General features: G+C 40.1%; 1 protein-coding gene across 1 annotated transcript; it reads left to right on the top strand.

Moving 5' to 3' along the window:
- The first annotated feature begins 8,788 nt into the window (after window positions 1-8,788).
- On the top strand, window positions 8,789-14,923 carry LOC132556832 (growth/differentiation factor 8-like). Its single transcript, XM_060221272.1, has 3 exons — window positions 8,789-9,556; window positions 13,359-13,916; window positions 14,181-14,923. Exons 1-3 carry the CDS (start codon window positions 8,836-8,838, stop codon window positions 14,381-14,383), a joined length of 1,482 nt encoding a protein of 493 aa, XP_060077255.1. The 5' UTR covers window positions 8,789-8,835; the 3' UTR covers window positions 14,384-14,923.
- Window positions 14,924-16,292: the final 1,369 nt, after the last annotated feature.

The raw sequence follows: 16,292 nt of genomic DNA on the forward strand, positions 1-16,292 counted from the left end.
ATCACTCGGACTGTCAGAATTTTGACTCATCACTCTGACTGTCAGAATTTTGACTCATCACCCTGACTGTCAGAATTTTGACTCGTCACCCTGAGTGTCAGAATTTTGACTCGTCACCCTGAGTGTCAGAATTTTGACTCGTCACCCTGACTGTCCGAATTTTGACTAATCACCCTGACTGTCCGAATTTTGACTCGTCACCCTGACTGTCAGAATTTTGACTCGTCACCCTGACTGTCAGAATTTTGACTCATCACCCTGACTGTCAGAATTTTGACTCCTCAGTCTGACTGTCAGAATTTTGATTCATCACTCTGTTGGACTTTTGACTCCTTGCTCTAATTGTAACAATTCTATGACCCCATTAATATTATAATCTTATTCTAAATTCTATAACTGTCAGACTCTTACAATATTTCATTTTCTCCCAAGTGTTTTTTTCAGTTTACAGTCTCGTGAGTGTCACAAGTCACACAAATGACATAACAATGTTTTACGGGAGAAAGTGATAAGTGTCAAATAATTTACAGAGAAGAAGTTCCTTGTGTACTATTTTACAGCATGTTATCAAAAAATTATGAGTATTATAGAATTTACATCCAATGTCTTCACATCTTGCTCTAAATGCTGTTGCTTTCTAGGAACTAAGATTTTGTTTTAGGTTCAACTTTTCTCTAGCAGGTATATTACTTGGCTTACAAAGCGAGTGTAGAAGTAAGTATCTTGTTATTAGTATGACCGCTGGTAGTAAACTTTCATTAGGAGTAAAACGTACCAGAGGCTGCATTTGATTCCATTGTAAAAACTAGTTTGACAATAACTTTTTGTCAATTTATCCCGACAAGGGCAGGAACGTGATAGCTCACACTATATATGTGTAAGGGTTGTCTCCCATTAACATATTTTTGCATTCCAAGAACGTTGAACTTGTACCACTGTACATAAACCAGACAATACTGCATTATATAACCCTCTCCTCGTCACATAGAATAAGGAGTAATAAAGAGTTTTTAAGGAAGAATCTTGATTTCGGAGTTATTTATGAATGGTTCCGATTGTGCCGAACTGCGTGATAATCGTCCTGCATGCTTGGCGCACTTTAACAATTGAAGTAGGGTATCAAGTGTTGTCTACTTGACGTTCAACCGAACATCAAGTTACGGTTTGTGTTTTAAAGAGGAAATGTTAATTCTGATTTAAAATGGTTTAGTATTATGACTGTTCTTTGCCTTAAGAACAAAATATTAATATTATAATAAGTCGATTCCTTCTCGATCCGATCGACAACTGAAGACAGCCAGGACGTTGGTTGGTTTTCTCTCGCTCCGTTTTGATTTTTTTTTAATTATAATTTAGGTTAAAATGCTTTTTAAAGAAGTAGATTCTATGAATATTGATTATTTGAGTTTCCGATATCCAAATGTTGACAGGTGTTCATTTTGAACGATTTTCATGTCTAGAGCATAACCCAACCTACGGTGGTAAGATTTCGCAATTAATTCGAAACTGACTATTGATCCAAGTATCACGATTTTTGTCAAGGATGTCGACAACAAACTGATCGGCTCATTCCAAATGCTTTGAGATGCAGATTGATGAAGACTACTGCGAGGTTTTGATGTCACCATCCTGATATCATTGGTTATTAACTTATTTGTGTCTTTGTTGGTAACCAAGGCTACACCAGCTGTCTGTTTGAAGATCTAGGTACCAGCATACTCGACCAAGATAACACGAGTCAGGTCTGTGATATTTTCTTTTTGAAAAAGAAAATTCCCAGTTTCGGAATTATCACGCTTATGCAGCTTATTGGAGAGTTGTCCATCGTGACTGTATGAAGAAATTCAGCGGCTGATGAAGAAAAGTCCGTTGTGTCCTCTCATACGATGGATTTAGTCAAAATAAATTTCTTGTTATTTAAAGAAAAATTAAAAATATATACAAATGTAAAATAATCAATATTTGTAGAATGTTGACGTTATTTTTTACAAATTTCAAATACCCGCAATTTGTTACCAGATAGTGATATTGCCGTTGTCCTTTCTTTGTAAAGAAAACTCCCATAATCTGTAGATAAGGAGTATGAAATCATGTATTTTTGCTCGTCTGGTTATTACCACACACTTTTAAATTTGTAGTGACACGGGTTTTTGTGTAACAGTTCACCCTCGCTTTGTGATATGTATCGTGGCTCGATATGATTAAACCAAATTTGTTTTTCAACATTTTGTGACACAACTTTGTGTAATACAGGTTGACTATCACTTCTCTCGTGATATGCATCATGGCTCATTCTCAAATACGATTAATTATATACAATTATATACAAATATGATGAGGACAATTTTCGATAGATATCAATTTTGATTTTTTTTCCTCCAGACCAGGCATATTTCTTCATACTGAGGAGTCAGTTTACAGAATTGTTGAAAGGAAACGTGAAGTTCTATGGAGGTAAAGAGAAATGACAAGATATGGTAACCTAGTGTTTTGTACATAGGTGTAATTTTAAAACTAAGATCAATAACACATTCAATACCACGCCGGCATTCCAATGTTTAACGGATATCTTAGCTATGACTCATCAGACGTATTAGTGGCATTAACGACCAACAGACTTGAATACATTTAGGCCTCATTGTTGTATAAAAAATGCGTTTGGAGTACGCGTTCGACAAAGGTGTGCTGATGCAATCCGTCTGACGAACACCACGGAACAGCTACATGTAGTAGTAACAATCCGGCTTTGCTCATGAGTGGCTTAATAAAGAGAAGTAACTCCGTGAACTCGGGTGAGAATGCACTTTTGACTCCTGACTGATGCAAGACCTCCCCTTTCCACGCGTCTACGGTTCGTATGACACGTGACATAAAATAACAATACATATTTAGCTTTCTTCTGAACGCCACATTTTGGTGTACTTGACCTTTGGGCTCTGAGGGTTATCAAGTGCCCACAGTTTCATCATGCTGCGGCTCAGATTTTTCCCGGCATTTCTTGGTGTCGTTCAAACTAATGCTGTAATACAGTTTGATTTAACGGAAATCGCTGACACGAGACTTTTCTACATTAGCCCCTTAACTCGGTTTTTACCTACTACAAAACAAACCAAGACAACTCTCTAGAAAGATCTATGATAAGCGTGATGATTTCGACTTCTCCACTGTGAATCTCCCATTTATAGATAGTCATACTCCTGCTTTCCGAACCTGTCGTGCTGACACGCCAGTTCATTCGATATCAAGGGCTAAACTGTTTATGACATCACTATTTTGTGCAAGGTGTCGAAAACTAGACATATAGAATTCGGAACACGGTGTGAAAGTGTCCGGATATAAGGTCATTATTATGTAGTACAGCAGGATCGACTATCAGGGTATAATGATATAGCGAGTGGGTTTGATTCTGTATCGGGGAGGTGGTGTTAAAGTGACAGGGTTAGTGACGTGTATCGGAAGGCAGAGAAGGGGGAGGGGTGTCAGAGGGAGCAGTGTTAAAGTGACAGGGTTAGTGACATGTATCGGGAGGGGAGAAGTGGGGTGGGAGTGGGGGGAGGGGAGAAGTGGGGTGGGAGTGGGGGGAGGGGAGAGGGAGGTGTCAGAGTGAGCGGTGTTAAAGGATATCGGGTGTTAGTAAAACCAGTGACCGGATATCAATGTGTATCTGTGGGTTAGTTAAAGTGTATTAAAGTAACAGTATATGAGAACTGTATTAAAACAGGGTTAGTGAGTGTCAGGTATCGAGTGATATGACATGATGAGGCAGTTAAAGTGATATGACATGATGTGGGACTCGGGTGAGAGGGAGGTGTCAGAGTGAGCGGTGTTAAAGTGACAGGATATCGGGTGTTATCAGTAAAACCAGTGACCGGATATCAATGTGTATCTGTGGGTTAGTAGAGGCGGTATTAAAGTAACAGTATATGAGAACTGTATTAAAAGAATCGATTCGGTGTAAAAGTGATAAGACTCGAAGGATGTTTCAGAAGAGGCGATGTTAAAGTGTCAGGATATGGGGAGTGCACGAGGGTAGGCGGTGTTAAAGTGATATGACATGATGTGTTTATCAGTTGCTTAATAAAGAGAAGCAAATCCGTGAACTCGGGTGAGAATGCACTTTTGACTCCTGACTGATGCAAGACCTCCCCTTTCCACGCGTCTACGGTTCGTATGACACGTGACATAAAATAACAATACATATTTAGCTTTCTTCTGAACGCCACATTTTGGTGTACTTGACCTTTGGGCTCTGAGGGTTATCAAGTGCCCACAGTTTCATCATGCTGCGGCTCAGATTTTTCCCGGCATTTCTTGGTGTCGTTCTAACTAATGCTGTAATACAGTTTGATTTAACGGAAATCGCTGACACGAGACTTTTCTACATTAGCCCCTTAACTCGGCTTTTACCTACTACAAAACAAACCAAGACAACTCTCTAGAAAGATCTATGATAAGCGTGATGATTTCGACTTCTCCACTGTGAATCTCCCATTTATAGATAGTCATACTCCTGCTTTCCGAACCTGTCGTGCTGACACGCCAGTTCATTCGATATCAAGGGCTAAACTGTTTATGATATCACTATTTTGTGCAAGGTGTCGAAAACTAGACATATAGAATTCGGAACACGGTGTGAAAGTGTCCGGATATAAGGTCATTATTATGTAGTACAGCAGGATCGACTATCAGGGTATAATGATATAGCGAGTGGGTTTGATTCTGTATCGGGGAGGGGGTGTTAAAGTGACAGGGTTAGTGACGTGTATCGGAAGGCAGAGAAGGGGGAGGGGTGTCAGAGGGAGCAGTGTTAAAGTGACAGGGTTAGTGACGTGTATCGGAAGGCAGAGAAGGGGGAGAGGGAGGTGTCAGAGTGAGCGGTGTTAAAGTGACAGGATATCGGGTGTTATCAGTAAAACCAGTGACCGGATATCAATGTGTATCTGTGGGTTAGTAGAGGCGGTATTAAAGTAACAGGATATGAGAACTGTATTAAAAGAATCGATTCGGTGTAAAAGTGATAAGACTCGAAGGATGTTTCAGAAGAGGCGATGTTAAAGTGTCAGGATATGGGGAGTGCACGAGGGTAGGCGGTGTTAAAGTGATATGACATGATGTGTTTATCAGTTGCTTAATAAAGAGAAGCAAATCCGTGAACTCGGGTGAGAATGCACTTTTGACTCCTGACTGATGCAAGACCTCCCCTTCCACGCGTCTACGGTTCGTATGACACGTGACATAAAATAACAATACATATTTAGCTTTCTTCTGAACGCCACATTTTGGTGTACTTGACCTTTGGGCTCTGAGGGTTATCAAGTGCCCACAGTTTCATCATGCTGCGGCTCAGATTTTCCCGGCATGTCTTGGTGTCGTTTTAACTAATGTAAACAAAGTGTTGACCATGTTCATTCATGGAATGAAACGGAAATCGCTGACACGGGACTTTTCTTTATTAGCCCCTTAACTCGGTCTCTGCCTTCTACAAAAAAAACCGAGACAACTTTCCAAAAAAGATCTATGATAAGCGTGATGATTTCGACTTCCATACTGTGAATTTCCCATTTATAGATAGTTATATTCCTGCTGCTCTAATATGTCGTGCTGACACGTCTGTTCATTCGATATTCAATGGTATCACAACTTTGCACAAGGTGTCGATAACTGGCATAATAAAACTCGGAATGCAGTGTTAAGGTGTCTGGATATGAAGGAAGTCATAGTGGGGTAGTAATACAGTAATATCAGTCTAAAATAACTGGACACGCGGGGTGTATTTCGGGAAGTAGTCTTTAAATGACCAGATATGAAGGGTTTATCAGGGGAGACAAGCGTTAAAGTGACCGAATATCAGAACATAGTGAGTGGGTTGATTCTGTATCCGGGAGGAGCTGTTAAAGTGACAGGATATGTGACGTGTATCGGGAGGGTGGGGGTTGGTTAAAGTGACAGGATTTGTGACGTGTATCGGGAGGGTGGGGGTTGGTTAAAGTGACAGGATATGTGACGTGTATCGGGAGGGTGGGGGTTGGTTAAAGTGACAGGGTATGTGACGTGTATCGGGAGAGTGGGGGTTGGTTAAAGTGACAGGATTTGTGACGTGTATCGGGAGAGTGGGGGTTGGTTAAAATGACAGGATTTGTGACGTGTATCGGGAGAGTGGGGGTTGGTTAAAGTGACAGGATTTGTGACGTGTATCGGGAGAGTGGGGGTTGGTTAAAGTGACAGGGTATGTGACGTGTCTCAGAAGGAGCGGTATTAAAGTGACAGGATATAAGATGTTTGTCAGTAAAAACAGTGCTAAAATGATATGATCCATGTATGATGAACATGTCAGTGGAGGCGGTGCTAAAGTAACATGATATCAGGGTTTATTCGAAGGCAGTGTTAAAGTGACCGGATGTCAAGGTGTATCTGCGGGTTAGTAGAGGCGGTATTAAAGTAACAGGATATGAGAACTGTATTAAAAGAATCAATGCTACAGTGTCAGGATACGGTGATTCGGTGTAAAAGTGATAAGACTTTAGGGGTGTATCAGCAGCGTTAAAGTGTCAGGATATGGGGAGTGCACGAGAGGAGGTGGTGTTAAAGTGATAAGATTTTAGGGGTGTATCAGCAGCGTTAAAGTGTCAGGATATGAGGAGTGCACGAGAGGAGGTGGCGTTAAAGTGGTAGGACATGATGTGTTTATCAGTATAGACAGTCTTAAAGTGACATAATTCAACAGGTATGTCGGGGATGAAGTGTTAGAGGGGTGTATTAAGACAGATGTCATCTGGTTTTTGACTTCACATACACACAGTCCGTTTTATACGTACAGTAATCACACGTAATTTCTGAAAAAATAACCAGTGCCGTGTTTGTCTCTAGACAGGGAGCTCCAGCTATGAAGGTGATTACATAACATTATTGAAATGCAAACACATTTCTCTTTACACGAATCTACATACTTATGTGCATATCAAATACGACGGAATCGATCTGCTAATAAAATCAATCACAGATAAATTTGATTTCGTGACTCACCTGCCAGACACCATTTTCGTACATTTTCCCTTAAACATTAGATATCAAAAATACTCTTACAACATGGTAATGACGTCACAAAACAATATTGTTCATCGACTAATATGATTTATCTATATATTTTTTTATTATGCAGTCTTTTATTGAATTTCAAATGTTTAGACATAAGAACACATGACGTATAATGTTCACTTTGTTACTAGACAGTGGTATTGTATGTCTGGTGAAACTCGTTAAACAGTAATATTACAAGGACACTATGGACAGCACTGTACAAGTCTATATCTGGTGAAACTCGTTAAACAGTAATATTACATGGACACTATGGACAGCACTGTACAAGTCTATGTCTGGTGAAACTCGTTAAACAGTGATATTACAGGGACACTATGGACAGCACTGTACAAGTCTATGTCTGGTGAAACTCGTTAAACAGTGATATTACAGGGACACTATGGACAGCACTGTACAAGTCTATGTCTGGTGAAACTCGTTAAACAGTAATATTACATGGACACTATGGACAGCACTGTACAAGTCTATGTCTGGTGAAACTCGTTAAACAGTAATATTACATGGACACTATGGACAGCACTGTACAAGTCTATGTCTGGTGAAACTCGTTAAACAGTGATATTACAGGGACACTATGGACAGCACTGTACAAGTCTATGTCTGGTGAAACTCGTTAAACAGTGATATTACAGGGACACTATGGACAGCACTGTACAAGTCTATGTCTGGTGAAACTCGTTAAACAGTAATATTACATGGACACTATGGACAGCACTGTACAAGTCTATGTCTGGTGAAACTCGTTAAACAGTGATATTACAGGGACACTATGGACAGCACTGTACAAGTCTATGTCTGGTGAAACTCGTTAAACAGTAATATTACATGGAATCTATGGACAGCACTGTACAAGACTATGTCTGGTGAAACTCGTGAATCATTATATAAATGTCTCTGACGATATCAAAGATGTCTGTTACAAAAGAGTCCGCCAAATTGGTGTATACTCAGACGTCTAAATGGGAAGCACATATGTAAGAAATCACGTCTTAATAGTATCATCCTTGACAGCGCTGTACTACTCAATCTGTGCTGTTCAAGGTCACCACTTGTGTTTCCTGTAATGATATAGTGGGTTCCAGTTTCATCTTTATTAACTCTACTCCAGAGTTGACCGATTTTCTCACCCAATGCTTTCAAACCAACAGGCAGAGCTTCTCATTTTTTTGCAGTGTAAAAAGATCAAATAATAATTGAACCGATGAAAGTTATGAGTTGAAGAAATTAATAATAAAAAAAATCTTTGACTATAATTTGTTTTTTTTTTCAGGATATATATTACAGTGTAGTAAGTTGACAGGAACATCCGAGGCGATTTATGAGAAAGTTTAATCAACCGCTAAATAGATCGTATCGGTCAAATCGCCGGTCCATTGAGCATATCTCTAAACCTATGGGTAAAACGTCCCTTTACATTCTGTTTCTTCATGAGCCGGCGAAATCTTTTCATTGTGTTGCTATCTCGTAATCCGGTAATTCTACAATTACCACTGCTGTCGTATGGAGAAAAACCGTCGTACACCAGTCTGAAATTAAAATGTAAATACATTCTTTCATCGTTTGTAGATACCCTTTGATGGTCCCCTAGGATTAAATCTAACCGTTTCGATTGGACAATTCACCACACACCCCTGTTTGTTGGTATAATTATCCCACAGGCACACATGTTAGACCATACACTGTCTAGGAACCGTTAGCTTTGGTCGGTCAGATTTTTCGCTCCTTCATTAATTGACCATGGAACAGGCGGCTGTATTCGTGACATTTCTATATTTTTCAACCTTTGTCGGGTTTATACTCTCGGCTCCAGAAAGATCTTCAGAAAAACAACAATTTGAAATAAGATTTATTGGCTCCAAGGCCAATTCTCAAACGGACTCCAATCGACACCATGGTACCCACAAAGTGGCTTTAATCAATACAGGCGCGGAGGATGAGACACGGAGAAAGACTTTTGTGGATGATGAAGGAAATCTCAATCAGAAAAGTACTTATGATTCAACAAATACCGCTGTTATCAACAAAACAGAAGTTTACACACAAAGTAAGACTTTAGATGATATTAACGATACAAAATTGAATTCGACAGAAAGAACATTTTCAGAAAACGAAGCACGTGCTGCTCTTAAAAATGGCCACAAGCCGAGAATAAGAACGCTACGTGATGAAAATGTATTGGCTGAAGCGGACCTGAAAACGGGAACGGATTCGAACCCAGAAAAATCGGTAGATGTGATGAAACTCCGGGAACAGGAACATATTGAGCAAATAAAGCGCCGTGTTTTAGAAAAGCTTCGTATGGACTCTCCTCCACAACTCCACGGTCCCCGACCTGCACTTCCTTTCAAATACCTGCAGCACGAGTATATGAACGATGGGTCGGATGCGAGAAAACGGCGAAGAGCACATCCGAACTTTTACGCAAGGAAAAAACAAGTGCTTGTAACGGGATCAGACGGTAGGTGAAAAACGTATGGTTAAATATCTAAAAGTTTGTTATTTTTCTGTGTGTTCCTTATATTTTATTCATTACTATCATCAAAATATTACATGTTAATATCATACAACATGTTTGATAGTATATAACAAATTAATATAAAATAAATTCGGCAGTATTTAGTAGTTGTCTGTAAGCAAACCCTGTACACAAATATCTAAAACGACATTTTGGAAGTTTTCCGCTCAAAGGGTAGACTTAAAACTAGTATGACCTTGACCTTGCCTTTGCGGTTTACTGATATTCAAGAAGAATTAAAGTCTAGCGGATTTATAAACTAGATTTACACTTCAATAAACGGATTATCTAAGTTTTGTTCCGTCAGGTTCGACTGTCCTTTACTTTGTGGGGTGCGTGACGTAAACATGCACAGGCGTTGACAAAACTGTGCTGCCCAGTCAATCTATTCATGCGAAGTTTCTGATGAAAAGACTGATGTCAGTCGTGATGTTACCGGAATACACATGGTGTCTCTCACCCCTTTCATTGTCATTGTCCAAATTAACGCAACACAATGTTCAAATTCTTTCACAATTTTTGGTTTGTGTGTGGAATATACAATATGTGTATATTTAATAGGAATTTGACAAATTAGAAAAAATTGTCAATTAAGGATCCGACATCTGTGACAGCTGTGTTATTCATTAAACATGTAGTTTTGTTAATAATTTATAAAACATATTCCTTGGTTTATGTAGACAAATGCTTTAAAATTAAAAATATGCCCTCTTGTATATATTGTAAGCGGGGGAAACCAGATTGTCAACCGCATTAATCACTTTGAAATTTTCAGTTGAAATTGATTGATTTGGTTAGTAAACCCTATGAAGAACACTCGGCTTGTTTGCTGTGATATCGTGTTTCTTCACGACAAGAGCACGCGTTGTTCATGAACAACGACCATGATTTCTAGGTAATTAACGAAATTTGGGGCGTGGCTGATGTATAAATAGAACGATGTAATGTTCCAGCGTCAAAATGTGTGGCGGAAAAAAACTTGCTAAAACTCTGAGTTTGCACGCGCCAAATCAACACAGCGTCGCAAAGCTGACCGTTGGACTCGGTCCTTTAAACAGCATGTGATCAGGATATGCCGTGGTGCAGTGTTTCATGCACGCACCGCACGAACTAGTATTTTATTGTGATCAACACTAGGACTTGCGTCATGACCTTCATGATAACGGATTTAGACATTGAAACGTAGACAAACTGTTAAAACTACAAGAATCAAAGATACAAAATAAGGCAATTTTAGAAATGATGACCTCACTGACAAATTACCTGGGTTACGGTGAAAAAAGATAAATGTTACACCGCCATTATCTTATTGAAACATAACGCCAACGGTTATTACTTTATCAAACATGAAAGTTTTTCAGGAATAATTTTGCATGAACTTTGATATGAGCTATCAAAATCTATTTATTTTCTTTAAGTTTATCTCTTGTTTTAAATACATCTTGTCTTGTATTACTAAAGACCAGATTATTGGAATCCTGGAGGTCGAAATCAATATGAGGAAATATTGAAATGTACGTAGGGGATGATCCAAGTGTGACTATTCACTTCATATATATTACCCATATTGACCTTCATTCAAGGTCAAAACAACAAACGTGACAAAATACTGAACTATATTAGAGTGGAAGCGACGAAAAAAGTGATAAAAAGAAAAAAACGTAGTAAAAAGTGAAATGGGGTTTATAGGTGATTTTGTACGAGGCATTAGACAATGAGGCCGAAATGTTCAACACAAGAAGAGATACGTCGATGGGTAACCATGACGACACTCAATCAGTTTTTATTGAATAATTACTTGTATTTGGTAGTTATGGTATTGCCTGTTGGTATGTTTTGGCTCAACCGATTATGGTGTAGGTTGAAAAAAAATGTATCAACAATTTCCATTCAAAAGTAGTGTATAACGAAATGACAAAACAAATGGGTAGGAACGTTGTATTGTTTGATATTTTAAAAGCAGATTGAATGTTTTATTGTTTGAATGCTAAATCTCATGATATGTATTCAACACTGTCATTGTAATTCATATTCAAAAGTTTTTAATTTTTGTGATCGATATTACAATAAAATTGTAGTTTTGTATAGATGTTCCACACTAGGGAGTTCGAGACCTTTTACACTGTGAACCAAAATTCAAGGCATGGTATAGGGTTGGAGGTCACAAATAATGCAAAACCAAAGCATTGCATAACAGTTGTGACGATTCTACCTGAATTACAATTCAAATTAAAATAAACGGCACGTTAATCTCAATATCAATTATAGAAAACACAACTTTAACACATAAAACACAAAATTAACGACACAAATACCAGTTTTACAATATTTAATCAACAAAAATATGATAAAAAACGCTGGTTTTAAAATATAAACGAATTGTTCGATGTGAATGGTAGGATATACAATACTGCTAAGGTCGACTCGTCATACGCCAACATAGGTATGCTAGAGACAATATCACGTTGTTTTAATCCTATATATTATAATCCAAATATTATGGATTTTGAGCCGCATACTGGACACCGGTGCGCAAAATCGAGGTCAGATGTGAAAGCTCTTTTTGGCACGTGTGTAAGACTTTATGTTCCAACCTTAAAGAGCTCCAGAGGCCGGCGGAGAGAACCGGTTAATTTTTCCGATCCCGCATCGCTACCACGCTTCCATGAAGCGAACATGGGAGGACCCTATAGGACGTGAATGGTGTGCTCTCCTATTATATTTGTCTCGCTGAACAGGACTTTGTACCCTGTAAATGTTAACGCGTCCGTTATGAAACACGATACAGCTGAGCACGCACCGTTTACCCCAAATTTTTGTGATTGCTATCAACTTGTCGACAGGTTTTATTGCTAAACATCTGTGGGAAAGATGACAGCACACATGCTTTGTCGATCCTTGTTTTCAAGGACAAATAAGACATTAATCATAAGGAGTAGTCGGGTGCCACCGACATGCTGTTAAGGCTGTTGACTCGCTGTCTGTAGAAACAAGTTTGTGATACTACAATCATCCAACGCTACTGGAAAAATTAATACTTCTCCCCTTTTTAATCAGAAACGCTGTATGATGATTTTAAAATCCTATATTTGGAGTAACACGTTTCTGAGTTCTAGCCCATATGTGAAAGGTTATCGAGCCAAGAGGTCATTGACAAATGTTGATTAACATGCAGTTATATGTACGCGTCTATGTTTATCAAAGATTAATATGAAGCGCTGATTCATTTTGATAATGTAGTTTAGATTGAAATTCAGCAATAATAAATATTGGAAACGTCCTAGTTCCTGCAATATTCAATATTTAGGGCCTCCAATATTAAATATTTGGGGCCATTGGAAAGAATGCAGTTCGTCCATAACGCGTTCGAGTACGATCTCATACTTAAGGGAAATTCTGAAATCCGATAGTATGGAATTCTACTCTGTTCGGGTTCGTAATGTTTCCTATACCCAATTATTGTTATGTGATATCATATACATTACACATTTGTTGTGTATGGTTAGGTTTTATTTGTTTTCGAGAAGAATATTTATCGTAACCTTGTTTGTTTGTTCACCGGAACATTATTTTAGAGACTCGTTGTCTTAGGCTTCTAGTACATACACTATTAACCACGTGACTAGAATAACCGAAAAGTCATTGTTCTTTGTTTTTGTTAGAATATTTCAAATTCATTGCCAGATGTTTCTCTCATTGCTAAAGCTGTGATTGATTGTTTATATATGGCTATTTGTGGTTCCAGTGACAGTCGAATGTACAAACAAGAAGGGTGCCGGATGCTACCATTTTGACGTGGATGGAAAGGTAAACCCTAACGACATCTTTTCAGCGGAGATCTGGATTTACAAGCTTTTCCACCATCATGATCCCCATATCCAAACATTCATTGTATCCGAACTGAAACAAGACAATCAGGGTAGGCGCCGCCCTAAAAACATGGTAAATAGGGTCGAAACCTCTGTAAAATACGGCTGGCTCAAAATAAAAGTGAAAAGGTCGGTCATTCGCTGGCTCCAGAAGCCACGACAAAATCACGGGATCGCCATTGTCTGTAGAAGTTGTATACGAAAGAATCCAAGGACAATATTCAGTTTTAAAAGTGATACCAGGCCATTTTTGGTAATAACGACCAAGAAAGGACACAATGTTCGACATACAAGAAGCACGCCACGCATTTGTACGGAGAGGTCGACAGAGTGTTGTATGAAACCCCTTACCATCAACTTCAACGATATCGGCTGGGACAGCGTAATCAGCCCCGTGTCGTTCCAAGCAAACTACTGTTACGGTTCATGCGAAGGTAATGATATATAAAACGTGTATTCATGTAGAAAATTTAACTCAGTACTGATTATTTCTTGTGTCGACTACACTCGTATAAAAACAATTTGAGGTCTGACAAAATGCATTTTAATGCCAGGTCTTGTTTGCTGATCGTTCACTGAAAGGCCGAAAGGCCGCCTTTAATTCACATTGAATTGCCTGTTGTGTTTGTAGTGACTTGTTTATCTTTTAGTTATCTATTGCCACAGGAGTATGATACAACATTTATTGTATATTGCAGGCCAGCACCAGGCTCACTATAACCACACCCAGATGATACAGGACCATCGGTGGAACCAAGAAGAATGGAACACGATGAGACAGTTGAGGCCATGTTGTGCTCCAATTTCGTACAGCTCGATGTCCATCATGTACATCGTAAACAATGACTTACAGGTAGATTTCGTCCCCAACCTGGTGGCCACGGCATGTGGATGTGTGTGAACAAACAAGTGCTTGCTGCCTTATAGACTGGCTTTGATTGGTTACTTTTGAGTAGGGGTAGTCAGGTACAGTGACTACGATGTATAACTGTGTCCTAGTTGTTGCTCTAATGCTTTAATGTGCAAGTAACTATTTTTGTAGCTGTGTGACATATTGGTGGTCGTCTAGGTGCAGGTGGCTTCAGTAAATGGATGTGTGTAGGGGTGGTGGAGAATGCGCAGGTGTCTGTCATTTGTGGCTATGTACCAGTTGCTCCTATGCTTGCATGTCTAGTAGTGACAATTGCACATGTTGCATATTCACTACGATGAATGGTTATGGTTAGCAGCGACAGCCGTCCATGTGCTGATTTTAATTGCGATGTTTGGCTGAATGTATGATACGGGATGTGTATTTGGCTGTGTTTAGCAGACATCGTGTGTGTCTTTGTGTAGCGACCACCGTATGTAGCTCTGTGTAGCGGCCACCGTATGTGACTGTGTGTAGCGGTCACCGTATGTGGCTGTGTGTAGCTGCCACCGTATGTAGCTGTGTGTATCGACCACCCGTATGTGTGTATCGACCACCGTATGTGACCGGTTATGTCTGTGTGTAGCTGTGCGACCACCTTATGTCTGTGTGTGGATATGTAGCTGTGTGTATCGACCACCGTATGTGTCTGTGTGTAGCGACCTGGGTATGTAGCTGTGTGTAGCGACCACCGTATGTGACTGTCACCGTATGTGACTGTGTGTAGCGGTCACCGTATGTGACTGTGTGTAGCGGTCACCGTATGTGGCTGTGTGTAGCTGCCACCGTATGTAGCTGTGTGTATCGACCACCTTATGTCTGTGTGTAGCGACCTGGGTATGTAGCTGTGTGTATCGACCACCGTATGTGTCTGTGTGTAGCGACCTGGGTATGTAGCTGTGTGTAGCGACCACCGTATGTGACTGTCACCGTGTGTGACTGTGTGTAGCGGTCACCGTATGTGGCTGTGTGTATCGGCCACCGTATGTAGCTGTGTGCATCGACCACCGTATGTGTCTGTGTGTAGCGACCACCGTATGTGTCTGTGTGTAGCGACCACCGTATGTATGTTTGTGTATCGACCACCGTATGTGACTGTGTATCGACCACCGTATGTGGCTGTGTGTAGCGGCCACCTTATGTTACTGTGTGTAGCGGTCACCGTATGTGGTTGTGTTTAGCTGCCACCGTATGTGATTGTGTGTAGCTGCCACCGTATGTTGCTGTGTGTATCGACCACCGTATGTGTCTGCGTGTAGCGACCATCGTATGTGGCTGTGTAGCGACCATCGTACGTGGCTGTGTGTATCGACCACCTAATGTAACTGTGTGTAGCGACCACCATATGTATTTGTGTGCAGCGACCACCGTATGTGACTGTGTGTAGATGCCACCGTATGTAGCTGTGTGTATCGACCATCGTATGTGTCTGTGTTTAGCGACCACCGTATTTGGCTGTGTGTATAGACCACCGTATGTAGCTGTGTGTAGCGACCACCGTATGTATTTGTGTGTATGTGACTGTGTGTAGATGCCACCGTATGTAGCTGTGTGTATCGACCATGTATGTGTCTGTGTTTAGCGACCACCGTATTTGGCTGTGTGTATAGACCACCGTATGTAGCTGTGTGTAGCGACCACCGTATGTATTTGTCTGTAACGACCACCGTATGTGACTGTGTGTAGATGCCACCGTATGTAGCTGTGTGTATCGACCATCGTATGTGTCTGTGTTTAGCGACCACCGTATTTGGCTGTGTGTATAGACCACCGTATGTAGCTGTGTGTAGCGACCACCGTATGTATTTGTCTGTAACGACCACCGTATGTGGCTCTGTGTAACTGCCATCGTATGTGTCTGTAGGAAGCGATCAAAGTATATTAGCATGTTGTCACTATT

Source organism: Ylistrum balloti, unplaced genomic scaffold, assembly GCF_031769215.1.
Source record: "Ylistrum balloti isolate Yb309-2 unplaced genomic scaffold, AGI_CSIRO_Ybal_v1 Utg369652, whole genome shotgun sequence".
Taxonomy (NCBI): domain Eukaryota; kingdom Metazoa; phylum Mollusca; class Bivalvia; order Pectinida; family Pectinidae; genus Ylistrum; species Ylistrum balloti.